Below are 27,076 nucleotides of genomic sequence, written 5' to 3'. Positions count from 1 at the left end.
CCTTCCGCTTCTTATTGACTTCGCTTTTTATTGGTTTTTGAAATCAATTGCTGTCATTTTCATTTGAAATAATATCACTTGCATAGATGTTAGAGTCACATACTTAAGACTTCACTCAACGGACGTTTCTTCTCTCAGGTGGTTTCTACCAGGACGAAGTCGGCCAATATCAACGGTTACCGAACGTTATCGCTTGCAATAACTGCAACAATGGAACATTCGTTGCCAAAGGAGGAGGCGTCAGCCCTCTAAATTGTGCGGTTTGCCCGGAGGGTACCAACAAGAGTCGACACGCTGGGTATCGAGCATGTTTCTGTATGCATAACTACTTTCGAAGAGATCGATTCGGTGGTTGTGAACTCTGTCCACAAGCAGGACTGAGATGTGAAAACGACTTCGTTACCATAGAACCCGGATACTACTGGGACTGGACGTCATCAAACATTACAGAGTACAGGTTGTACATTGAAAATCTACAGAAATTTGATGATTCTTATGATGAAACCACAGCGTCCTTTTCCGGTTCTCTAGCTTATGTACACCCATGTCGCCAAACATTTAAATGTGATAACAAGAACGATACCGTTGAAGGGAATTGTCTTAAAGGCTACACAGGATTTATGTGTACGGAATGCGCTGAGAAGTACTTCCCAGTCCTGAACTTTTGCCATGAATGTCCTCAGACATGGGTCTTCCTTTTAGAAGTGGCAGTAGGGTTGCTCCTACTTACCGGCTGTTGCTTTTACGTAGTCTACACGTACAGACGTAAACGACACGAGGAAGCTCGTTCAATTGTTGACGTTGCGCTTGCAAGAGGGAAAATAGTTCTTGGTTTCTATCAAGTGATGGGAGAATTTTGGGACTCGTTAGATGTCCTTTATTGGCCCGAGGTCTTTAAACAACTGTCTGATTGGTTAGATCTCTTGCAGTTTAACATATCTACCCTTTTCATAAAACCCAGCTGCTTCGTTCCTAGTGTATCTTTAAATGCATATTCCGAGTTTCTCATAGGAATTATTGTGACTGTTAGTGTTGCATTAGTCCCAGCTATGGCAGTTTGTTTAAGACTAATACGTGCAGAGTTTTTCCAAGGGGACTCTTCGAATTCTCGTTCACAAAGATTGCGTCAAGCTGTTATCATCAAACAAGATATATTGCTATTTGCAACTCTTTTGGGCTTGTTTATCACGTATCCATCTACTTGTAATTCTATCATTACATTGTACAGACCCGCATGCCAGACGTTTACATTAGACGAATCTATGTTGCCCAACGTTAGCCTCCTGCGATCTGACCTTTCCATAAATTGTAACACAAACACCCATCGCAAATTCGAAATTGCTGCTTACATATTTTCGCTATACATTGTAGCTTTTCCTGGATTATTATTTTATCTTTTGTGGAAATATCGTAAAGATTCAAGTGTTGAAGATTCTACAAGGTCATCATCATTGCATCCAAAATGGTTACGATTTCTCAACGAGAACTACAAAGATCGGTTTTGGTACTGGGAAATTGTAGAAATTACAAGAAAAGTTTCACAGACATGCATTGTCATTCTGTTCGGATGGGGCAGCTCTCTTTCTATCTTCATCACGATATTCCTCGCCGTTATCTTCCTTACTCTTCATGCATCATTTTCACCGATGAAGGATAAGTTTGAGCAACAACTCCAGGTACACATTGATATCAATTTCAACTTGTGAATTGTCCATGTACCTCTATAAGTTAGTTATAAGACATTCTGCACTTGAATGCTATTTCTCATGAAGGAGGTATTTATATTTCTTTTCTTGTAATAAACTTGATAAACAAATTGAATGATAACATTTTATAACTTTCATAACTAATTTTTCTTAAAGTAAAGTCATTGTTTAGCTAGAATATTATTTCATTCTATATTATGAAATTATTGACATGCATTATGATGTTAAAAGGTGGAAGCAAAAGACAGATTGCAAACTTTTTCAATGATCTCAGATATCATAAAGTTAAAGTTACAAATTTAAACTCAAGGTTTACAGTCTTGTATCAAGGCAAGGCCTTGTCACACGACTTTGCTACGGTTAACCATGGTCATTGGTAATTTGTCAAAAAAAAAGCATGTACAATCCAGCAGTGCGCTACATTTACGTGACCGCTGAGGGACTTCCCATTATTGTGCAACCACAAACCGGCGCACGCAGGTACCTCGTTGATCGCCATTTAAACACCAGTGTGGAGAGGTAATGGAGATAAAGTGCATTGTTAAAAGAACAAAATGTCATATCTGGCCTGGACTCGAGCCCTGCAATCCTTAGTTTGTATGTCAATTGCCTGAACCATGATAACATTATGCAAACATCCATCCACCCATTATTTATTATTATTTTTTTTTTACAAATCTTCTTCAGCTTGTTTCTTTGTTGGCAATCTTCCTCAACATGTTAATGGTTGCTGTACCGGCTTATGAAACAGATTCCCTGTTTGTGAAAGGAGCAATGACATTTATATTGATTTTTCTCAATATCGTTGTCCTCGGTGTTACTTTCGGTGAGTTAATTGAAGAGCTGCCGTGACCAAAATGTACAATTTTCTATGGTGACCATTACAAATACCAACCACAAAATACAGCTGTGACTACACGTGGTTAATATTAAGAATAGAATACTTATCAAGTTAGTCAATGGATTGTATTTCCTTTGTACAAGTGCATCTTGTTAATTCATGTGTAGATCTGTTGTAAGGTTAAGTAGCAAAATTTTACATATTGCAACAAGTTTAGCTCATTGTTGTAAATCTTCTACCATGCTAAATCAACGGCGAGCTCCATAAGTTAGATGAATCAAACTTAAGATTGTGATTATACACATTTCGTACTTGTAGTTCTTGTTGTATGATCATAACTTTTTGGGGGGGGGGTGGGGTGGGTTGGGGTTTTGGCATTCCGATCAATAGTTCCAATCACTCCTTAAACTGAAAAGTATATTATTCTTGATTTTCTTCCGTAGGAAAACCATTGCTGAAACTTGCAAAAGTAATCTTCGTGTACATAAGAGGCCGAAGATGTCTTATCCGGTCACCAGAATACGAACCCATTCCTGAAAGGAATAACAACTTTCATGTAAATCGTCATCATCTTTTGATAAACGGTGACCAAGGTGACCAAGGAGAAACGGAAGACTCCGCTCTCTTATGGTCACCACGGCGTCGATATCATTCCGTGGAATGACACCATGTCATCTTGCTCTGTGGGAAGAAGAGGGAGAGCTGGCCACGGTCTTGTTCTGCTGCTTCTGATGACGTTCATCGTCGGAGAACGATAGTAATGCACGATAATTTATGTATGTATTTTAGATCATCCTGCAAGCAGGAACTCGCAAAGAAGCCATCATTGGCTTATCAAGCCGCAGGCTGACCGAAGTCAGTATCTTAGATTCATATTTAAGGTCCATGATTATTAATTGTCAATTGTCAACAACTCTGTAACTGGACGACATATATACATTAATCTTGCCTGGACGTAATAAAAAACGAATACAAGGACGGATAAGCGGTTCACGTTTGACCAAAACTATCGGATGGGATGTGTCTATAACAATGACAAGAACGGAATATAGGCTGCCAATTCAAGGACCGCAATGTGGAATAGAAATATTGTTTACGACTTCATCGTGATTGCCTGGGATTACAATTTTGGATCATGGATTTCAGGATATATTACTGAAAAGCAATCGCACTGCAGGCTGCAGATTGCTCTTCTGTTGTGATATATGTGTTTAGATTTTAACATGTTTGGTGGAAGTTGACTTTCCCTACATTTAGCACATGTGTATATAACTTACTGTGAACTTTGACCCCATTGTATATATACTTGGATCGAATGAATTGTATTTGAAATATGATTTCAATGTAAGCTGCAGTATGAGGTTAATCAGAATTATTTGTTATGCGAAACCTAACAAGTTATTCTTTCAGTTCTGTATGGACGTTTTGGTTTGTACTGTAAAGCAAAACATTATAATAGAAATCGAAAGAGACTATGAACCAGTCAAAGACTAAGGCACCTATCGGAAACAGACATGTTCGAGGTCCGAAGCGTTTCCTTGCCTGGATGATAAATAAATAACATAAACCTTTCACAGGAAGCGCATTACCGCATCCAGCACTCGCGACATTTTGATTCACGTTCTTTTTATTTACAGTCGTAAATACGCGGAGTGTTGATTGTTAGCTCAGTGGTTAACGCCGGTGCCTTAGAAAACTTTGGGTTAAAAGCAAAACCTTTGAGATAAAAAGGCCACATTTTGAGATTTGATGAGCCCTTTTTTCCCTATGTCCCATTTAAGCCAACGTAGAATAGGAATTTCTTTATAATTTCTTTCTTGCTTTGACCATGCATCAACCCCACTCCCTCCCCTCTCCTCCCTTTCCCCTTCTAAATTCATGTCGGGTATTCCGGTATTTCGTGACTTTGATGTTGCCACGTTCCGGAAAATAACCGTTTGCACTGATTGCCCCGTGACAATGGAAGGTAGTGGTCATTGATTCAGGCCTCATTATCAATAGCTATCCAGTTGGTCGGGGATGGGCGATCCCAAGCGCACCATATTGGGCCAACACTTTGGCACCACGTTCGCCAGTAGGCTCACTGCACATGCTACAGCTAAGTTCTACCACCCAAATGAGCCTTAAAACAAAATAAAATGTTTCAAACTTAGCATTTTCAAATCACTGCTACAGCTACTTTGCAACAGAATACATCAGAACGATGTTGTAGGCATTTCACTCAGTCACTGCGTATGCATATTGTATGTGTTAGATGGAACGCGTATCGCGTGCTTTCAGCATAGCCAAAAGATCCATTTTGGACAGCGCATGTGGTACAAATCCATCATTCATGTACAGAAATCACAAAACTCCTGTCGAATGCCTGAACTCGCGATCTTTAAGAATTTTACATAGAGAGGAATAGACGAGTTTTAACAAATTATGACCAAGTATGTATAGGTAAGTGTTTTAAAAATGTGCACAAGTAGGGGAGGGGGCATTTGATCTTGTGTCCTCCTATCTAAAAAATGTGGGGAAATGTGCTCCCTGCCCCCCCCCCCCCCTCCTAGGATTGACGCCCATTCTCTTATATATTCACTCTCATAAAGGTCGTCATAGACCTCGAGATTATGCCACAGAAATAGTGCTTCCCCATCCTACCATCACTCCGGTTTACAGAAATTAGAGGATATTATATACACTAAATGAGACAAAACTACTGAAAGAAAAGCAACGCTAATTTATATTTTTGCTTTGCTGTATTGATTATTGAAAAAAAAATAAAGATGGAAAATTCCCTCCACCAAAAAATATTGAAACTTTTTTCTCCTGTCTTTGCTGTATGTACACTTGCTCTACTAGACATTTCAATATTGTGCGCAAGTTCATGTTGTAGGAGTTAAACAGGTAACTGATCCTAAGAAATTCTTCCAAAATCTGCCAGGTCTTTGAAAAGAAAACGTTCTTGGAGTAAAAAGTAACCGTGCTCATTGCACACCAAAGTTGAATTCTCTAAAGCATACTATAGTTAGTTCCAAACCGATTATATAAAAACGTTGCTTAAAATATTGAAATTATTGAGTAGTAAATCGAAAATTTAAAAACATAACGTTGTTGTGCTACTGCTAATGAAAAGAAAGTTATTTAAAGTAAAATCTGATTAAAAATGTTCCTTTTTTATCAGTCATATTCGAGGTCTATTTCGTTCCTTTTAATGTTCGGTCAACCTGTAAAATTATTGAGTAGTAAATCGAAAATTTAAAAACATAACATTGTTGTGCTACTGCTAATAAAATGAAAGCTATTTAAAGTAAAATCTGATAAAAAAATGTTTTTTTTTATCAGTCATAGTCGAGGTCTATTTCGTTCCTTTTAAAATTCGGTCCATCTGTAAAAGGAAAAACGGAAAACAATAAAAGGGAAAAGAATTTGTATTTGCGTGAAATATTTTTTTTTAAATTTTAATCCCTCATCATGAACTGAATTCTAAGCTTCTTTCATGGATTAAATTGTTTTAAATTCAGCTGGGGAAGAGTTAGACCCCTGCCACCGGTGCACCCCCCCCCAATTTTTTTGTATCTCGCATTCGCATTTTTTTCCACCTCATTTATTCAAAGGTATCTTAACATATGGTACACACTTGTTTAAATTATTATTAAAATTACAATTTTTACATTATTTACAATTCTGATTACTACATTGTTATGTCAGCTCAATGTTGCAAAGGAACTATTTACATAATGAGAAAAATGTTTCCGAACTGAGTATTTTCCCCCCTCGCTTCTTTTATAAATATATGTGAACATATAAATACCAGTACACATACATAAATACATAGATATACACATATATGTAAATTCATACCTAAATATATATACATTCAAATATATGTATATATACATGCATACACAAATATTAATATGTTACATATTATTATAATAATAATTATTATTATTATTTTTATTATTATTTTTATTATAATTATTGAATGTTTATAATTTTTATTATTATTATTATTATAACTATTAGTATTATTAAATACCAAAAGTTATACATATATACAATTATAATCAAATAATAAGCAAAATGTAACTTGTGTTAAACAGATACTCTAAAAGTGGTCATATTAGTAGCATATCTAGCATATTTGTTATTAATGAGTAACCACTTTATAACTTTAAGTGTACAGCATCATGTGAAAGAAGATATGTGTTGACATCGCGATTTGCGTCATGTAAGTCTTTTTTTTCATCCATATTATATTTGTATCTTTCTCATAAAAGCAAGTACATTACATGTCTTGTATATCGTAGAGATACATAGGTAGGTTTCAATATATAATTGTGGAATCGTATGTAAAATATCAGTTCCCTAATATTGCGGGGATATGATTAAACAGATCTTTCAACATACTGAATCTTGTCTTTGCTTTCTTTGTACAACCATTTTTCGAATTTATACAAGACTCAACCTTCATAACAAACTTCATTCTATAATAAAAGTCATTAACTGAAGGAAGAGTTTCATTCTGCTTACAGATATACAGATAATATTTACAATGCAAAATGAAGAAGTTCATAGGGTGGTCCAGGACCATTATTAATAATAATAACAAAAATTATAAACATTTAATAATTATAATAAAAATAATAATAATAATTATTATAATTATTATTATTACATAGTAATAATAATATGTATTACTTAATTATGTATTACTGAATGTAATACATGTATTACTTAATTCGCATGTATTACTTAATTATTCTAAATAGTCTAAATATGCCTCAGAGTGCACCATTTGATATTTTTATTTAGATCTTTTTTTGGTTTTGCGTCTCCGCCACCCTCTAATTGGGACTGATCCTAAACTATTAAATCTACATTTTTATACATCTAAATATACATTTTTGTAAAAAAAGAAGAAGATGCGTCTTGAGAACCGATTTGAAACCATTCACAGTCTTGCACATTTTTAACCTGTTCTGGATGTGAAATCCACAAAGTAAGGAACTTTATATGAGAAACGTTCTTGAGCCACAAACCTAGGCATGAGCAACACCTGCGATGAATTCTATTAGAGCGGAGTGATCATGTCAATATCGGCCGAAGTTGAAACAAATTAGAGAGATAGATTGGGCTCTTGTTATGCAGACATTTGAACACAATCAGAAGTTTCTACGCGGACACTACTGTCACTACTCGATGACTTTTCAAGATAGGCAATGATGTCATCTTAAATATGATTGCTTTCTAGTTATTCATCGACACGACTGCTAACTAGATACATAGTAAGCCGTCTTTGCGAATTCAACATGGGCCTTTCAAGCAGCTATACACATATGCGTATAATGTCTTAAGCTTACCTTTCATCAGCCCATCCAATTAGGGGCCTGTTCGTGGGTCACAGGGGCTAACTGCGCATGTGTTTTCGCAGTTGGATCCCCAAGTGCCTGTCGCACAAACTGTTGCAAAAGCAAAATAAAACGTTCAATAAACAATTACCATATTATGGTAAATTACAGCACTAGAAGGTTAATCTGGATATAATCACATTAGTTGCAACTCATTGCAATGTGCTTTCTGAAGTCATTAATATTTATCATTCATGGTGAGTTGTATACCGCATATCCTCTCCCCACTCCTATATATTTCCAAATCGTATCGTATTTTCAGACTTACTTGATTGACACTCGGGAGGCTGTAGACCTGGATAGCATCTACACCCAACTTTGCCTGGTGCACAGATTTGAACATTGTTGCAATTGCTCCCAGCAAAGATGTCATTGCAGGTAAATGAGCAAGTTCGTCCGAGTTCTCCAGCGTTACATGCTAAAAGGAAGAGAAATCAATGATTTCATGTATTAAAAAAAAAGAAGAAACGAATCAATAATCACGTATAAGGATGTTTGCTTTTTAACAACAAAAAAATTCAATGTGTGAGCATGGTGTTAACAACCTGAAGATTACCAAAAAAAAAAAAAAAAACACAATCATGGATTTAAAAAAAATGAACTTGATTGTTAAATGAAAATGCTAAAAATAATCATCTGCAATATTTAGGTCAATAAGTGCAGCGTAATAGTACATATGACAATTCAACTATTCAAATGCATATACCGGATTCAAACATAAATCGATAAGAAGATATAATTATGAGCGAGTATAGCCTTTATGACAACACAGACCAATTTCTGTGATCCAGCCTGAGATTTTAAGCCGCTCAAAATAGTTTACATGCAATGAATCATATAGGAGTCGGCTTCAATGCTCATGGGCCACAGCTTCTCGTGTTTATAATCATACTACATTTGTCTCTCACGCCCCCCCGCCCCCCCCCCCCCCCATGACGGTTCCAGCTATACTTTACCTATGTCAGTCGAGGAGATCTTGGAAATTTGCCCTTTATACCTATACAACCCCCTATCGTCAGCAGGTGTAGGAGGGGTGACCCCTACTCCAAACAAATTCAAACACATACACCCACGTTCCTTTCTTTTCCTTTTTTTTTGTTATTCTAAAATCCTGCATCTGTCCCTGAACGCTATATAAAGTGGGATCGGAGTTAGAGCATTTTGCTTTTGAGCGGAGACAAATTAAGGTTTAAAAAGACTCCAAACAAATTCAAACATATACACCCCACGTTCCTTTCTTTTCCCTTTTTTTTTTTTGCTCTTCTAAAATCCTGCATCTGCCCCTAGCTGAACGCTATATAATGTGGGATCGGAGTTAGAGCATTTTGCTTTTGGGCGGAGACAAATAAATGCTTTAAATAGGCTTACGGATATCGCATAAGTCTCCCATGAATCCTGGGTAACAATTGCAAAAACCAGTCAGGTCATCACAAATGCCATTGACACAAGCTGGACACACCCCCGTACATTGTGGGCCAGAATTTAAAGGTCCGCATCCTGTGAAGAAGGGGTGAAAAGATCATATGTAAACAAGAGTTTTGATTACAATACTAAAAGGAGACCAAAATCTCTACATCAATTTTAACTTACATCAGTTAAATGATAAAAAACAATGAAAATGAACTATAGTCAACGGGGCTGAGGTTCCCTCCTTTTCTTTGTAGAATTCGTGATTCTAGATTTCCTTCATAAACAAGGCTTACGACATGAGCCAGTATAAAAGAAAAAAACAAAAAATACAAGACCAACTTTATTGCTAAATTTAATGATGCGTGTTCAAAATATTTCCATGGTGCTTCTATTTTTCAAGATATACGAACTTCAATTTATTACAACTCTCTGGAGGGCTCCCTCAGCCTAACTTGATGGCGAAGTTGGTGCAAGCAAGCTGTTAATGTTAATCTATGGTTTTATTAATTTTAAGTAACATGTCCTTTTTAACTGCATATGAACAACAGAAACACCCTTGGGTAGCGATTGATCAATTTGTAATGCATTGTTCAGATCTATATCATTTCAAGCAATAACAGTCATACGCGAGAACAAGGTCCACACTGTATATAAATAAATTAAAATGGAAACATAATTGTTCACAACGATCGTTTTTTTTCAATACGAGCTTCATGTAAAAATGCACCGTGAGACGTTATTGAATGTCGGTAATGTCATCGGATTTTCAATTGGCTGAAGCTGAACACTTTAACACAATTGTTGGAAGCTTTCTGCATCTTCTGGTCAAAAGTTCATCCCCATAGCATTTCTAGATGGCTAAGATTTAACCTCCCTCCCCCACCTCCACCTCCACCCGCCCCTCCTCCCCCCCCCCAAAAAAAATGGGGATATTTTGTACATTTTATTCGGTAACACATGACAATTCAGCTGAAAATGTAATTGTCTTTTCTTTATCATATGTAACTCGCTTATTCGCTGAGGAAAGTCATCTTTTTTTCACCACAGTAACATATTAAATATTCCAGGAGCCATCCACACGAAGATGATAAAATGAAAAAAAAAAACAACAAAACTTTTGATAAAGCATTTGGCGTGATGACGTCACAGACCATCTACTTTTATCCGTTCCTAGCTGAAAGAAACGACGTACAAACTATAAAACGATAAAGACCTGTTTGATTCAAGTTCACTAATGATAAAAACTGGTAATTTCAACCCTTCTATACAATCTATGTAGGAACTGCATTGAAACATCGCTAGGACGCTTAGATCCTCTTTAATCGAAGCTCCAACAACAACAACAACAACAACAACAAAAAGCAAAGAAAAAAAGAAAGAAATTTCGTAAGTTCTCAAGATAAATATGAAAGTTGGAAAGTAATGAAAATACTCGTAAAATTTTGATTTACCTCGAACAAAGAGATAAAACAAGGGATGCCATGTTCGAAGGCTTCGTCCTACTCGGTAACATTCATAAATTCCCTCAACAAGCTGTGATGGTGACCTACTGCAGGATAGTTGCCCGTTGCATTCTGGGATATCTACATGATTCGTAGTTCCGAGTTGAATACGCCTCCATCTTAACTCTCCTAGAAATCTATTCAGACGCATTCTACCGAAAATAGTTCGTAGTACTGCAGTTTCCCCTTGGCTTACAGTCACAGTGTGTAGTGCGTTGGTAAACCCTTTGGATTGAAGAATTAAAAGGAGGAAGAAAGGGGGGGGGGTGTGGAAGGTTATTATAGGTGGCAGCAAACACACAAAAAAGGGAAAACAGAAGAAAAGAAAAGAATGATGGAACCCTTATAGCTACATTTTGTCTTTTATTTTAAATGTTCCATCTTTCTGACTTGTACGTCATATTACTGCAATATATAGTTGGACTCCTGATGTATACGAATAACTTCTATATACACATGAAATAAATGAAAGTAGAGTTATTCGCAGCCTAACGTTGGTTTGGTTTTAGACATAATGTATGGTACAAATGTTGACTTAGAATGCACCTTTTTTTTTGAGTTTCCCCTCCTTGTGTCATTTCTAAAGTTTTGATTTAATTAGATTCTAAAATGACGTAGCCTACAGTAGCTACTAACTTATCTCCTTTTTTTTGCTCTTTGCGAGTGAGAAAACAAATGAGCCATTCATCATTAATCTCTACGGAGGGCCAGTAAGGAATTTAAAACTGAAATTTAGATTTTTCATCTTCAACCAACTTTTCGAAAAGTATGAATATGAGTGGAAATTTCGGCTCGAACGGTCTTAATTTCGACTTAGCAATCGAATTGATTCCATTTTCAAATGTTCGTTCTGCGTCAGTTTTTATTCATTTATAAAATAACAAACTCTGCCTAGTGTTATAGCATTTTCAATTTGTATCTCAAATATATAACGAACAATTTATTACCAAATCATGCGAAGATATTTTGTATAAAAAAAAAAAATCGCCTTTTAATAGCTTTTTTTATGGGAGGTACCGTACAAACGTATAAGCTATAGTTTTGTCTCATTTAGGACTACTTTGTTTTCGGCCCAATATCTAACTTACGTAATGGTTACATCTTGCTTCTATTTTGAATCTAATTAGCAAGGTACTCGCCGTTCTGTGTAAGTTGCCGAGCTCAATTTCAAACACAAACACACGATGTTGTTTTGTAACATCTGGTAAATTCCTTATAGCTACACTGAGCAAGAGCAATTTCGTATTCCCTTTTCACATACCACTGTTTTCGGTTGCTATACACGGTATCATCACCGGGTTCGAGCCGTCAACGGGGGAAACATCCACGTTGTAAACACCGAAACGCCTTCCTCTTCCAACATTCGGTACATCGGCCGAAAAACCGCCGGCAAATAGTGAACCCCCTGAATTAAATGATACCGGGTCACTGATAGGTAACTGAGTCCATCTTCCTGTTGCTGCTAATCTATCCACAATAATAGTCGCATCAATGGTTGACACTCCCAACACCATTATTGGCCCGCCACTTCGACGTTGTGCCACGGGATTCAGCACCATACAATAGCCATCAAGAAGTGGAACAGCATCTGTTGTTGATAGAGAAGGGTACAGTGGTGACATACGTTGCTAGTGCAAAGTCATATTAAGATCTCAAATAATGCAGTGTATATAAGCTAGTGAAATATCGAATGAAAAAGAGATACAACGTATACCACATCATGTGGTATTGCCGATTCAACTGTAGTTGTGGTGAAGGTTGGTATAGCTGGGTGGGGATAGTGGTATAGTTTCTCAAAGAGACACGTTTAGTTGGGGAGCAGTTACCAAAAAGGTGACAGGAAGGGTTAGTTTAAGATGGGGAGGGTTCTCATGGCTAAAGATCTATATAAGGACATGATACGGCCAATGGAGAGGCCACGAATGATCAACCTGTCAGCTATCCAGTCAGGAGTTTGGTTTAGTTATAATGACACAAGTTCTACAAGGAATTAGAAACCACATTGCTATGACGATTTAGTGAGTACGTTAACAGAGCAATTATGTGGAGAGTATGCTACCTTAAAGGCTGCGTGAGCCAAGACTTCTAAAAATATAACAATATGACATTATACAAGAAACTGCAATTTTTCCGCTGTTTGCTTTAATCTTTTTTAATTCATGGAGTATGGTCTCTTAAATGAATGCAGTCAACGATATCGTTCCGATATGTGACTATACATAGGGAGAGGTATATATTTTACGCAGATCAATTGAAATTGTCATTATATTGCATAAACTGTAGTGTAAATGTAATAGTAGATGACTTCGTTGGTAGTATGTCCAGAACCCAATTACCTGACACGCACATGCGCAGAGTGATTGATACAGCACATTTAGTTGAGTTCGATGTCGTATCTGTTAGCTTTTTTTTTCAAACCTCTTAAAGGTCAGACTATACATGATTTTCACTGATCAGACAGTATGTTTTGTTTTGTCTTGTCTTTTCTGGTCTGCAAGTGTTTTTTCTTTTATTATAAAATAATGAGGAACAATCTGTACCTCCCCCTCCCCCCTCCCATTCCCCTGTTTTTTTTTTCTTCAGGTGCAACAACAACAACAACAACATTTTATATAAAATGAAATATGCCCATCCTTCCTGATGGGCATCAACTGCAAGTTCCCTACACCCTGAAAGGATGAAACAAAGGGAACACAATCAAAACAAACGCGAGAGCCAATGTCCCACTGGAATAAGACCAACAAAACCAAAAAATAATGCATGATGAACGCAGTAGACAAATGATAACTGTTTTTATTTTTTTAAGATTCAGAAAATGCTTACCAAAACACGTGTTGGCCAAAGTAAGATCGGCGTACGTACATCTTGGATCGAAGCTGTCTGTGCATTGGCATGTGCCATCGCCCTCACCATAACAGAAACCGCATAAATCCGCCCCGCATGCGCAGTTGTTATCTAAATTTAAATAAAGAAAGCTGTTCAATACCGAGGCTACAAACTCTATGGTTTTGTAACACATCCAAATTATCATTATACGACAATCATATATTTAGTATATACTGCGGTTATGGAAGAATGGGGCTAAATACCTATAGTAAACGTACCCAATTCCTCTTCAAGTGTAAGTCTCTTCAAGTGTAAGTCTCTTCAAGTGTAAGTCGCTTCAATGGTCATGCTAAATAATGTCCACATCACTGTGAAGAGCTGGCAGTTTACAGACCAGACTGACTAGTTTATGCCGACCAGCATAGTTCGGAATAGTAATCAATCTTTCTGAGATACTATACTTTACTATTTTTTTTCAGAAACATTTTAACTCGACGAATGGTTCCTGACAAGAAAAGCAAATATTCAGCTATCTGATCTTTGCTATAGTTCCAACCTTATTCTATTCCTTGTTAGCTATCGGTATTGTCAGTGACCGACATGCTATGAGAAGGATGGGACTGAGTCAACGGAGACGTCTCGACTGTCCACACCGAGTGCGGTGCAAAATAACCAATTACTGGACGTAGTTTCAGGTATATGATATCTCTGTCAACTAAAGTAAACCTATTTTTTTTTTTTAAATCAGTCCCCTCGTAACCTTTCCTTTAGAACACAAGCTATACACTTTAATACAAATTTAAACTGCATCAGCCCCTTTGCAGCCATTTTACGTCCTTACGTCCTTATTTAACTGGGACCGGGCCACACGAGTGTAGTACCGTATGGTGTGTAATTCTGTTATGAAGTGACATAACGGTAAGGGTTTCGTTTTTTTTTTAACATGAAGCAAATTGTTCAGCAAAACACACCCTTTTTTGCAAATGTTTTCAAACACAATGCTTTCGCGTTGTTTGGTGATCAGTATATATATATATATATATATATATATATATTGCTGCTACTTCATGTAATTTCAACAAACTGATACACAGGGCATAGGGCGACAGGAAGCAAATTACTTTAACAGAAAATACTAATCATCCAGATTTGTGAAAAAAAAAAAAACTTCAAAAGTGCCCATTTGCGTCCTTGTTAGATAAAGCAAAGTATTGTGTTTCTATTTTTGTAATCGATGGGTGCCCTGATGTTTTGAAAAAAAAATAAATAAAAATGAAAAATACAGAGAGGATGTCTTTTGTATGGAAGTATCGGGGTGGTGTTGCGAATCAGAAATCAAAGCAATTCGTCTCACTTTATCCCTCGACGTTTGTGCCACTCTCTCGCATCCCTGCCGCCTTTAAAGACTAAAGCAGAACATTAACTTTGATATACATTATATATTTGTTTGGGAGAACGCTAGGTTTGGTCCAGGTTGTAGTTCTCTACTAATTTTACTTGTTTAGAAATGAACGTTTATAAAAACCAAACAAAAAAGAAGAAGAAAAAAGCATGTGGCTCATCAATGGAAGCGGAAAGTCTAGTTAGTCTAACGCACACAGAGTATTATATCAGTTCCTCAAATGCAACACAGAGTTCAATAGTTAAATAAAGAAAACTTTTAAGGCCTTAAATTAAATGACATATTTAAAATTCAGCTCAAATTTGTCAAGCACAAGTGTTGTTGAATGTCCTCACGGGTGATATGTTTACATATGAATTCACAAGAACATGCTTTAGTTGAGTTATAAGAATTTTTCATAAAACAATTGATTAATATCACCATTGTGCAGGCGTGCACCGAGAAGTTGACCTCGTCGTCAATTTTACCAAGAAAGATCTTTCCTAGAGACTGTCCATACTTTGAATATCTTGAAAACAGGAATATCAAATGGAAACATCACTACCCTCAAGTATTTAGGACTAGGCCTATGGTATATAAAATAAGACCATCCTGTAACGTTACGCTTGAACGTTTAACATTAACTCCAGGTCAACTCACTGCATGTTGTCCTTGCACCTTGGCAGATCGTATCGCAGACGGTTAGCCCATTTACGTCACTTTCCAAAGCACCGTTAGCACCCGACGCCGCTATGATGACACCGTCTCTTAATGATTGGGTTCCCGCCACCCAAGGTGCAATAGGATAGCGTGAAAGCTCATAGTCTATTCCGTTGGCGCTGATAAGGAAATAAACCTCATCGTCCGCAACATCGACACAATATACGTTTTCTATTTCAGGCCCAAATCGACCCGCAAGGTACACGGAGATGTCCGCCGTCGTCGTCACGGTGGGTGACGAACCATCCCAACTGACAACCTGCTGTGTAGTTGCAGCGCCATAGGTTACAAAGATGTCAACACCTTCCAAAAAGAGACGGAAAAACACAAGATTTAGTTGGTCATCTCACTTGCTATCAACCGGAGAGGGGGAAAGTAACAACTTCCACTGCAAATAGGATAACTCTTGTCAAAATTAGAGTTGGGGTTAGGTTTCTCCCCTATCAACCATTAATACGAACAATAATTAACACACCAATCAAGCATTCAAGTTTGAATGATAATTCGACGAAAGGGCCGGCCAAATTTGGGTCCTTCATTGCCCCCTATTTTCGTGTCAATGAGTGTGAAGACAAAAATGGTATTCAAGTTGCTGAACTCGATGCCCTACTAAAAGTCTTGCATCATTATATCAAAACAAAATGTTCATAACATTTTTTTTTGTGACGGAGATAATGAATTTTAACCAAGCGTATGACATCACTGTGAATATATCTGTCAACAACAGAATGCGGAATTATGTCATGATTAGATCATAAAATTGATTTGTCGTTTTGTAAATAATTTACTCACAAAAGAAACTAATATTTATTATATTTTGAGGAAATTCTCAAATGCCGAGAACATTAACAGGTAAGCAAACACTAATTCAAATGTACAAACATTTAAAGGATAAATCAACCACATGGATGATTGCAATAGGAAAGTGAAGCATGATGGCGTTACAGACCGCCTGACATTGTGGTCCGCCATATCCTATTGTAAGGGAGGTTTTAGCTATATAGAAAACATATGTTACATTCAGTGTAAAAGTAGCCCGGACAAAGATATTGAGAAGGGGATTTCAACCAACAGTAGAAAACAGAAGAACATTGCAATCCTTTATGTTTCATATAGTCTGCAACCTGAGTATTTCTATAATTTAACATTTGGATATTTATAACCCAACTGAAAATTGCAAACTTTGTTCGACGGAATTCCTTTATTTTTTCTGTATAGTTACTTGAAAATCTCCTTTGAAAAGGTCATGCGCGTAGCCAGGAATTTGCCAAGGGAGGGGCGAAAATGTAGGCAAACTATCAGAACCGTAGATACGGCATTGCTAACTATCTAAGCGTAGCGCCACCATGTGTTGGCGCGACGCGTACAAGAAAATTTTGGCTGAAAATGCCTCCCAGATCGCCGGAAATGGCACTTCCCAGGCCCTGTAAGTTGCATCTTAGCATTTTCTCCTTTGAAATTACTAGCGATATCATAAAAACATTACAAAATTAAAAAAGAATATGCTAAAGGGGGGGGGGGGCGGCTGGCCCCTTCGCCCCCCTGGCTACGCGCATGGAAAAGGTCACTAAAGCAATATTACTTACCGGGAATGTTGTTCCTCACATAGCCTGCAACGCACATAGGAATTCCAGGTAGAGTAAGTACTCCTTCAAAGACAGGACTTCCGGCTAGATCGTCGGCGTCATAGATGGTCAGTAGTTCTCGAGCTACCACAATCAAGTATCTATCACGCAAAGAATACAACTAAATTACAATGATTTTCTGGTGGCTGAATTTTATTGTTTCAGTGGCAAGATTGTTGGAAATGTTTATCACGTTCTGATAGCATTTTGCATTGCGCAGATATGAATTTTCAAATGTTTTTTTTTTTGCTGTTTTAATGCAGTTGGCAACAGCAGGATGTTTGATGTCATAAGGGAACATCAGCTGAAAATATCTATCTTTTTCTGTTTCTCTGTTTCTTTGTTTGTCAACCAATTATCAATCATATAAGTAAGGCCTCGAGGATGATTTGTCCTAGATGACATCACAGACCCCCCCTCCCACCCACCCCCCCCCTTTACCGTGACCCAACTACCCAGGGTAGTTGAAGGATTAGTTAATCAAAGTAGATAACATTCTGTCATTGATATCTCGAGTTAGGAACAAATTAAATTGTAATTCGGTTTTCAACTAGCAGTGTGAAATATTGTGATAATATTATGATACGTGTTACGCTATCTGCCATCGGAATACCGCTTTAAAACCCAACATGGAAGAAATATTTGCAGTACCTTTTATCAGTTGAGCGAGATATATCCAATGCAACCGGAAGTACATTCCCTATGTCCTGTTGGACAGTCACCCCGTTAGCCGATAAGATACGAACAGATGTAGTGAAATCCGGGAATGTGCCTGTTACGTACGAATAAGCGAGCACGTTGCAGCCACAGGCCAGTGAGTCGATATCTAGAAGGAAAAAAGAAAAGAAAAAAAAGAATAAGTTTTACTACCATTTTGTGTGTATGTGTGACATGTGACCATCTTATTTGCAGATTCGAGTCGAACGTTTATATCGCATCCTCAGTGTGGTTCTTAAAGTGTTCCTCACAACCATATAATCTGTGGACCATATATGATCCTTATAATCCTATAACCCTATTATCATAATAACCCTATAATATATATCCCTATAACCATATGTATATAACCCTCTATATCTGTGGACCATACATCTGTTCAAGTCAATCCCGACCTTCGCATAGAACCACTGGATTAGATGTGTTTTTATTTATCGCAATAAAGGACTAATTACACTTTTAAAAGAAATTAGTTGTATGTTTACAATAGGGTACTGGCAAGCAGCCAGGCCGTATGCGCTAAGACGTTTTTATAGAGCGGCGGTTTGTGAGAAACGGTGCGATGTTTTTTAAGCGACCCTTTTCATCATGTATTGACTTGAGTTGTTCCTACTGTTATTTCAGTAATCGTTAATACCCCCATTGCCATCAGAGGCTAATGAATATCGTGAAAAGGCAAATCTGTAACTCCGTAATTGAAGGGAAATCTACGACTACAAAAGATGTAATTATCACGCCGTTAGTTCATTTTAAATAGTATAATTTTGTGCATTTGCGGTAACAATGAAAACAAAAAAACTGCCACTTAATTGTTGCACAAACAACAACAGTTTTCACGCACTTTACACATGTATTCATATCAAATGCAATATTTCTAACAACCTAATATTATGTGCAAACGTAAGCATCTAAATCACCTAGCAACTGCACTATGAATATGCAAATTGTGGTCGATGACAACACAGTCACAGTCTTGATACAGGGAATGACACTGTGAAGTTTTAAATTTATAATTGTGCATAAAAGTGCATACCTATGGCAAGTACCTTCAGCTTATTTCTGTATATACTACACCATATATAGTTAGGCGCACATGTATTGAAATTAACAGGTACCATGTAACTATAGGGATGCACACTCCCGGTTGTGCTATAGATAATTAGTCTTGGCAAGAATATAGCGATATACTGAGACAAATTTGAGAAAAAGATGAAATTTCAAATGACCTATCAAAGTAATTTGACAGTTTCACTTTACATACTACATAGTAACTTTCTCTTAGAACTTCATTCTAACCATCGTTAGAAAATGTTTCCGTTGCAAAAATCCATCCCCATCATAATATGCTAGTGCCATTTATCGAAAAGGTTTAAGTCTCGTAAACACTGACAACTCTCAATACCCAGAAGAATCTAAGTAAGGCAGACAGCGTTTGACAGCAGATATCATTACATCATAGAATTATTAAAAAAAGAAGAAGCCCTTTGCATTCTGTGTTGGAATTTTGATGGAAACATAAACTAACGGACGTCGCAGGACGGCTTTTACAGAATGCTGGTCTTTTATTATTATAGTCTAAGGGGGGGGGGGGGGTGTTCATGCAACACTGTTTCTATAACGATTCCATCTTTCAAGATAATCACTTTTGCAATATGAAAACTTGAAATGGTGTTTTAAGCCAAAATTGACGATGAGGTCGATTCCTCTTTAACGGTTTAATTGTTCCATAATTTAATTGTTTAATTAGGGAATCCATAGTTTTATTATTTCCTCACGTAAATATTTTCCTATAGAGCACTACCCTCGGGTGACATTTTAACACTCTATGTGATGAGCCTCAGATTATTTAAAGAATTCATTTTTTTTCCTTCTTCAGTTCTTGTTATTCAGAATTGAGATTTGCATATAGCATATGACTCACAACTAACTGTGCTGATAGTGGTGTATAATGACGGTTGACAAATCTTCCGCCAAACTTAAATTCCGTGACTTAAGTCGTCCGTTAATTAAAGTTAACTCGAATATTATCTCACCAGAAATGCTCACATGTCGTCAGTTAAGGACACTTCACGAATTGTGTAAGGCACAAAAAAAAACAAAAAACTGCCGGCTCGTCCCAGGTGGTCCAAATGTGATCCACTGAAAACCTTGTGTTTAGAAAATCATTACTCGAGATAGGAATACACTAGAGGGCTTCCCATAGCTTTATTTTGCACATAAGACATCAATAAACAACATTTTTCCGAGGGGGTCACATGGACTTTTTTTTTTGTCTTCATATTTGTTTACATTCAAAAAACCGATCGTTTTGACCTTTTTTTCAAAAACAAATTTGAGAACAGTGAAAAATGTCAAGTCAACTGACCCTATCTCATACAACTAGCTAAGACATACAAGGAATCAAATCAGGAGCCTCACAGGCATATGTAGAGAGATGGCTCTATATTTGGAGAAAATATGTCAAAAATTACGTTTTTTCGGTCTAAGTTAGGGCCAAAACACTGATCTTTTTCCGAAAGTATTTCTCCAGAATGCCTCACCCTACAGAGTAGATATTTAGCTCTCCAGAAGCGCCACACTGAAACGTAGGGCTACATAGAAACAATTTAGCAATAGCGCCTCCACTTTGTGAGTAATCCTTAGCAATTCAACTTGAGCATTTTTATGGAATAGAATTTCGGTCAACCACAGTTGAAACGTTCGTGTAGCGTGTAGTCAAGGCTACCACTCACGTAATTGAAACGGTAACTATTTAGCACAATTTATAATGGCTAAATACTAAAAAAGAGGCGTTAGACCTTCTTTTTATCGGCAATTTGACCATCCAGCCGTTGGAGGAAGAAGATTCTGACGATGAAATCCTGATATGGTAAGCCACACTGTCATGCACAGTTGCACACTGTATGTATTGTGTATACATGTACTGTCATAGCGCAATAGGTATATACGACTTACCGTTACGCTTGACTACCATTGTATTACATAATACATGTAGGTCAAGTAGTTTGGAGGGGGGGGGGGGGGGGGGAGGAATCAGTCATATTCCTCACATTCAAACATCAAATTATATTTTACTTATAAAAAAACATGTCTTGAACTCATCAATCTATCAAAAGTCCAGCAGATTTTATCAAAATAATATCAAATGGGCCAAAACTAAAGTACAGTTTATGTATCATAACCTCATTTGCATATTTACATATCTAATTAGCTCAATTATAGAAAAAAAATTATAAAAATTAAAACCTCATTTCAATACCTATCTGTCAATACTTGGGTCCTTATTGACAAAAATGAACAGATTTTAAGTAATTACAATGTGTAAATATTTTCCCCCAAGGAACACTGATATGACGTGGCAACCTGGAGCGAAGGAGTTAAAACGGTTGACACTGAGAAACGCAATGAAAAGTTGGCCAGTACCGTTTTATACATGGTTCAGTGCACGGGGCGTAAAGCGTGACCAGACGTGTTAAGAAAAGCAAAATCGTATACTTTGTAAACAAGGTCACAACGACCTACTTCTTGTAAGTGCATTTTACAAATTTTCGATGGAAATTTGAGCCAACCAGAGACATTAGCAACTCGTGCGTAGATTTCTCAAATGCATGTAAATACCATATGTATTGGGGCGTGTTTTACCGTCTATCTTTAAAGTTGCACTTTAACGTGCAGTCGTCAAAGAAGAAGGATACTGAGTTTTAAATGTGTTATACAAATATTTTACTGGGGTGCGGGTAAGGGGGGGGGGGTACCCATCCTTACATATATAGGACGGTATCGTACTTTGTATTTGTTTTCTGGACTAAGAAAACTAACAAAACATGATATCCGCCCGAGCTTGCTCGATGTCCAATTGAGGAAGGTTACAGTTGATTTCAACCAGTTATTATGTTCACAATGTATGAAACTTTTCGTTGCGGTGACTGGCAATGTCATTTTGGCCACTCTTTTATTTTTGTTGTTGTTGTAATCTCTAAGAAGTCAATTATGATAACGTGTGTTAAACGCATTCCCCGAGACTGTTTAGAATTTGGTACAGGTTGTTTTATTTGTTTTTATTATTTTCATAAAGGAGGCGATGAGGCCCCGTCGGGTCGTTCAAGCCAACCATCAATATAAGCGATATGGCAGCTACTTCTCCCTCAACAGGAAATGCATGCAATCACCCTAATTAGTCACTGAAATGGTTGCATGTGGTTGAAAAGTGTATGGAGTGTACACGTACCCTCTGCCCCCCCCACACCCCAACGATTACCCATCCAACTCCCCGGTTCCGGCTTGCTGTTATTACAATATAAAGAATATATAATCTAGGTACCGAGTGATCACAAGTTACCAGGTAGGGCAGCTTCATTGTAACATATTCGATACACACTGAGTGCATTTCAACCAACAAAACAACACACACCTTCGTATATATTCTTTTAATAACATTGCTCTATTTCCAAGCGATAGTGCGAGGAAAGACTCAGAGTTCCCAATTTTATATTCCCTTGTTAAATAACATAAAATAATTTATTTATTTACAAATTATATAACAAACATGAAAAGTAACTATATGAATCAGTTAAATCAAACTTACAAGCGGGGGCAACGACGATTAGTGTTTCTGTACTATCATAAATGCTGTCACCAATGGTATAGTAAAACTCTGTCCCGTCATAGCATGATTTTCGTTCAGTTGCAGAGCCGATCGTATTCGGTATAGTGACACCGGGAAGGTTAAGCGCTTCCAGCTGTGAACCAATGTCGTAGAATATCTCTTGAGCTGCGGTATATGGTAGAGAAGAGAAAGATTAATTAAGGAGAAATTAAAGATTAAGTAAACTAGATCAATTAAGGGTTGCGTCTGAACGGACATTCCGGGCCGTTATACAGTGTATAATAACTGGTATTATGACCATCAATATGGCATTCACCAGGCGGAACTATAAGGCAATTTTAACCTTAGTTTGATCGCCCCTATTGTGTGTTTTATTGATGTCAGGTTTCCAGTGGATTTTCCGTCATGATATATATGTATACGCGAATGTTTATTAAAGGTACAAATCACATCCAACGTGTGCGACACTGCTTTCATCTTCTTTGACTTTATCCCCCCCCCCCCCCAAAAAAAAAAAAAGGTGAAATAGTCGCTCCTCTTTCAAACTTTTGTTAGTTAAGAAAATTGAAAAGCCGGCGACATTGTCTGACTCAATAGATCCGCGCCGTCACATGGTAAAATCGATCACCGTCACGGGGTAGAGCGATCGCCGTCACATAGTAAAATCGATCGCCGTCACGTGGTAAGATTTTAAGCCGCGTCAGTCTCCGAGGGGGAAATGGAACATGCATACAACGTTTCCCGCAACTGTTCGTCAGTAGTCTACAACGGGGCACGGGTGCTGACAGTTATAAAAGGCCGTGGCTCTTGTTGCCTATACTATCGCAAAATGTTGGACGACGACCTTAATGAGTCGAGTCATCTTCCGTCCGATATTCATGTTTGATGTTCATGTGATGACTGAGCGCATGTGCATATTATGGCTAAAATCTCGCGAAGACAATTTCAGAAGGAAAAAAAAAATGGCCTAAGTTTGCTAAAGTTGTTATGCTATTTTGGAAATGGGATTGTCAATCTTGGCTTAGGCTATATATGAGATGACATAAATAAGTCAAAAACCAAACATTAGGCTATTTTCACGTTTAGTTTCTATGTCAAAATGGATACTCTCTAGAAGAATATAGTGATATAGTTGTGCATAAATATATGAATTAACGCCAAAAAAGAAGAAGAAATGCATGCCTCGCTTCATATATAGCCTACAATGTTTTGTTTGATTTTTTTTTTTACATTGAAATTTAAAAAAAAAAATCTCATGACATATACATACAGACAAATACAAGATTAAACTTAAATTATTTAACACCAAGAAAACTGTTTCAGCCCCATCGGCAAAGTACAAATTACTGTGATACTCCTATTAATAGTAATAATAATATTTCAAAACCTAATAGATTAGATCACGGCTGCCAATATCTCTCCCAAATATTTACTTTCATATTCTGCTTAAAAATATAAAGGTTAAGTTCAAAATAATATTTTAAATAATCTAGTAAGGAACGAACTGATGGCATTTCTTCATCAGTTTTGAATGAAACATATAATACTTTACTAAAATTATTATTAAATTTAACTCGTACGTAATCTTCAATTCTATCTTAATTCCCGCGTTTTCAAACCGATAATGTAAATACTTTCAAATCATTCTAACAAAACTACAATCATAAAACATATGTTGGATTGTTTCCGTGTCAATGCCACAAAAAGCTCAAAGACTCTTATCTATAGATGACATTTATAATATTAAGGTATTTATTAGTAGGGATGGCCCTGTGAAGTATTCTATATTAAAACCACATTAGCTGTACGTCGTTTGTGCAAAGAAATGGAACTGAGCAATATACAGACCAAGAATCCTCTAAAACACTCAGGGTCTCACACCCGGTTTGAAAAAGATTTATGATTAAAGTCTGTCGAGTTCAACATTTTATCACAAACAGACTTACAGCACAAGCTACGGTCACAAAGTGTGATATTAACAAAACTATTTACTGGATTATCAAGCTTATGATCTGTATTAAAAAAAAAACGTTCCACGAGGATCTTATTGCAGCAATTATACCGTAATATTCAAAAAAAGTTACACGCAACAGAAAGTTTTTTTAACAAAGAGGTCAAAATTATAGAAAGAACCTTTCTCATTAATCAAATCATTGATAAAAATAATTCCTCCATGAATCTTGTGGCGATAGCATACAGGCTTATTTATCAACCAAAATAGAGCTATTGTTACAAATTGGCTTGCTAAGAATTAAATTATCATTGTTTAATGGATGGCTTAAAATGAAAGAAACAAAAGGCTGACTGGAATACATCTTTCCAGAAAGGATTAGTCACCTTTTTATGCATTAATTCAACATAGATATCCAACATTTGTAAAGAAATCATCAACTGAAAGATGACAACTTTCAAGATAAAAAAATGCAAAGTTAGAATTCCTATTCCTTAATAAACGTGTCACGCAAGTTGTTTTAAGAGCTAATACATGTGTCGAAATATCGACCATTCTAAGCTCACCATCTGAATAATTACGAACAATTTGTTTCCTACTCACGGTCAGGCTTGGTTTTCCAAATAAAATTTAAAAAAAACAAAGAATCAATCTTTCTAATAAAACTTTCTTCTGGTGAGGGAAGAGTTAGCAGGTAATAAGAATTAAACAAAGGAAGAATTAACGCTTTCAAGATTTTTTAATTCAAAGGAATTGCCCTTTCATGATTTCCTATAAAAAAAAAAAATAAATTCAAAGAGTGGAAGAATAATGTGGGCGCTATTTTTATTTTGTTTTCAAATACGATTTCTCACTCAAAACATATTCAAAACCAAAATAAATGAGAGACGTTAATCATAATTTCTGATCATCCAGTGACACGTATATTGAGACAAGAATGCATCTTCATAAGATGTCTTGTCGTCCATATAGAAACTGCATGTGTAGATATGATTGTTTGTGTTTCACTCCAATTTGTTTTTTTTTTTCTTTTTTAATCCCGGCAGTTGGGTTTCTGACAGTCCGCCCAGCCTTCAATATCCAATGAAAAGTGAAATAAAGCATAGCACTTACGTATATACAAGGCTCGCTAAGTATTAACTGTACATACTATACAACGCCATGAAACTAGTGGGTTCACTTCATCAAATCCCATATGGCGCACCAATGCTATATTCGTCAGAGAAGTACCTTTCAAAACCACGTAGTATAGATATATTTCTGCCAGACTGGTTCCATTTTAACAACTGAAAAATGATTATTAGTATTATGAATAATTATATAGGCCTGCAGACAATTGAAACATATTTGACGTTAACATACCATTTGCTACAAACATGAAAGCAGCTACGAAGACCACGGCAAGCCTCAACGCGGCCATGGTAAATGTATTCCGGTTGGATGTGATGTACCGCTGCTATCAAATTTACAAGTTATACATATGCACTGGGTAAGAAGGGTTTGATATTCACTCCTGGAATCAGATTACAAAATCACATTGCAACATTTATAAGCTTTCATATATTCCTCTATCTAGCCAATGAAAAACGCAAACCTAATCATGGGGAGGTCCTATAGTATGTGAATCCTAAACCACACCTCCTCACATTCAATCATATATATAAAGAAGGACTATGCGTAAGGTCTTACATATTAAGTAGGTGATATGTGAGACAAAAAACTTAGATTGGGACAAAACGGAAAAGTATTCATGGAAAAATTTACGATGCTATTCAAACGAAATGAGTAATATTTGCACTAGAAAATAGGGTTCGGATTGTTAAACCGCAGCCTGAGAATGAAATGTGACAAACAACTGAAGGTGTTAGAATGCGGCGCACACTTCAATGACTTTTTTCCTTCTTACTTTTAAGAAAAGTCACCCACGATAGAGAGCCTGGGCATATACTACAAGAAAACCAAACGTGTTAACTGGTGGCGCCCTTAACCTCAGTCACATTACATCGAGACTATGTGTGAGTGATGATGGCTGCTGAACAGTCCAAAACACTGCTAGTCTTTTGCTCTTTGAGTCACTCATGTGTGCTCGCGTGCTCATCACATGAACCAAATCATGCGTTTTTGTTTTGTTGCCTATTCTAATATGAGCACGTGCTCAATTGCTCATCTAAGCTACTCTCTTTTGCTCACGGTGTGCTCTTTTGCTCTCTGCCAGTCACTCATTTTGTGATCGCGTGCTCATCACATGAACCGAATCATGCGTTTTTGTTTTGTTACTTATACTACTATGAGCACATGCTCAATTGCTCATCTAAACTACTCCCTATTGCTCACGGTGTGCTCTTTTGCTCTTTGAGTCCCTCATGTTGTGCTCGGTATTACACAGTTCAATGCA

General features: G+C 36.9%; 2 protein-coding genes across 6 annotated transcripts in view; one reads left to right on the top strand and one right to left on the bottom strand.

Moving 5' to 3' along the window:
• Positions 1 to 5,126, top strand: part of LOC139979015 (uncharacterized) — a 43,379-nt gene extending 38,253 nt beyond the window's left edge. For all 5 annotated transcript variants that reach the window (XM_071989660.1, XM_071989665.1, XM_071989656.1 and 2 more), the window contains 3 exons: positions 139 to 1,676; positions 2,394 to 2,532; positions 2,991 to 5,126. In XM_071989660.1, the coding sequence (XP_071845761.1) occupies positions 139 to 1,676; positions 2,394 to 2,532; positions 2,991 to 3,211 (1,898 nt within the window). In that variant the 3' untranslated portion in view covers positions 3,212 to 5,126. The remainder of the gene's footprint in view (positions 1 to 138; positions 1,677 to 2,393; positions 2,533 to 2,990) is intronic.
• Positions 5,127 to 5,269: 143 nt separating this feature from the next.
• LOC139979089 (uncharacterized) lies at positions 5,270 to 26,218 on the bottom strand. Its single transcript, XM_071989756.1, has 12 exons — positions 26,044 to 26,218; positions 22,710 to 22,895; positions 18,059 to 18,233; positions 17,369 to 17,508; positions 15,723 to 16,085; positions 13,679 to 13,810; positions 12,117 to 12,443; positions 10,805 to 11,080; positions 9,312 to 9,440; positions 8,212 to 8,361; positions 7,896 to 7,994; positions 5,270 to 5,917 (listed from the first exon to the last, which is right to left on the bottom strand). Exons 1-11 carry the CDS (start codon positions 26,099 to 26,101, stop codon positions 7,915 to 7,917), a joined length of 2,016 nt encoding a protein of 671 aa, XP_071845857.1. The 5' UTR covers positions 26,102 to 26,218; the 3' UTR covers positions 5,270 to 5,917; positions 7,896 to 7,914.
• Between the last annotated feature and the right edge of the window lie 858 nt (positions 26,219 to 27,076).

Source organism: Apostichopus japonicus, chromosome 2 (assembly GCF_037975245.1).
Source record: "Apostichopus japonicus isolate 1M-3 chromosome 2, ASM3797524v1, whole genome shotgun sequence".
NCBI lineage: Eukaryota > Metazoa > Echinodermata > Holothuroidea > Aspidochirotida > Stichopodidae > Apostichopus > Apostichopus japonicus.
This window is presented reverse-complemented; position numbering and strand designations above follow the sequence as displayed.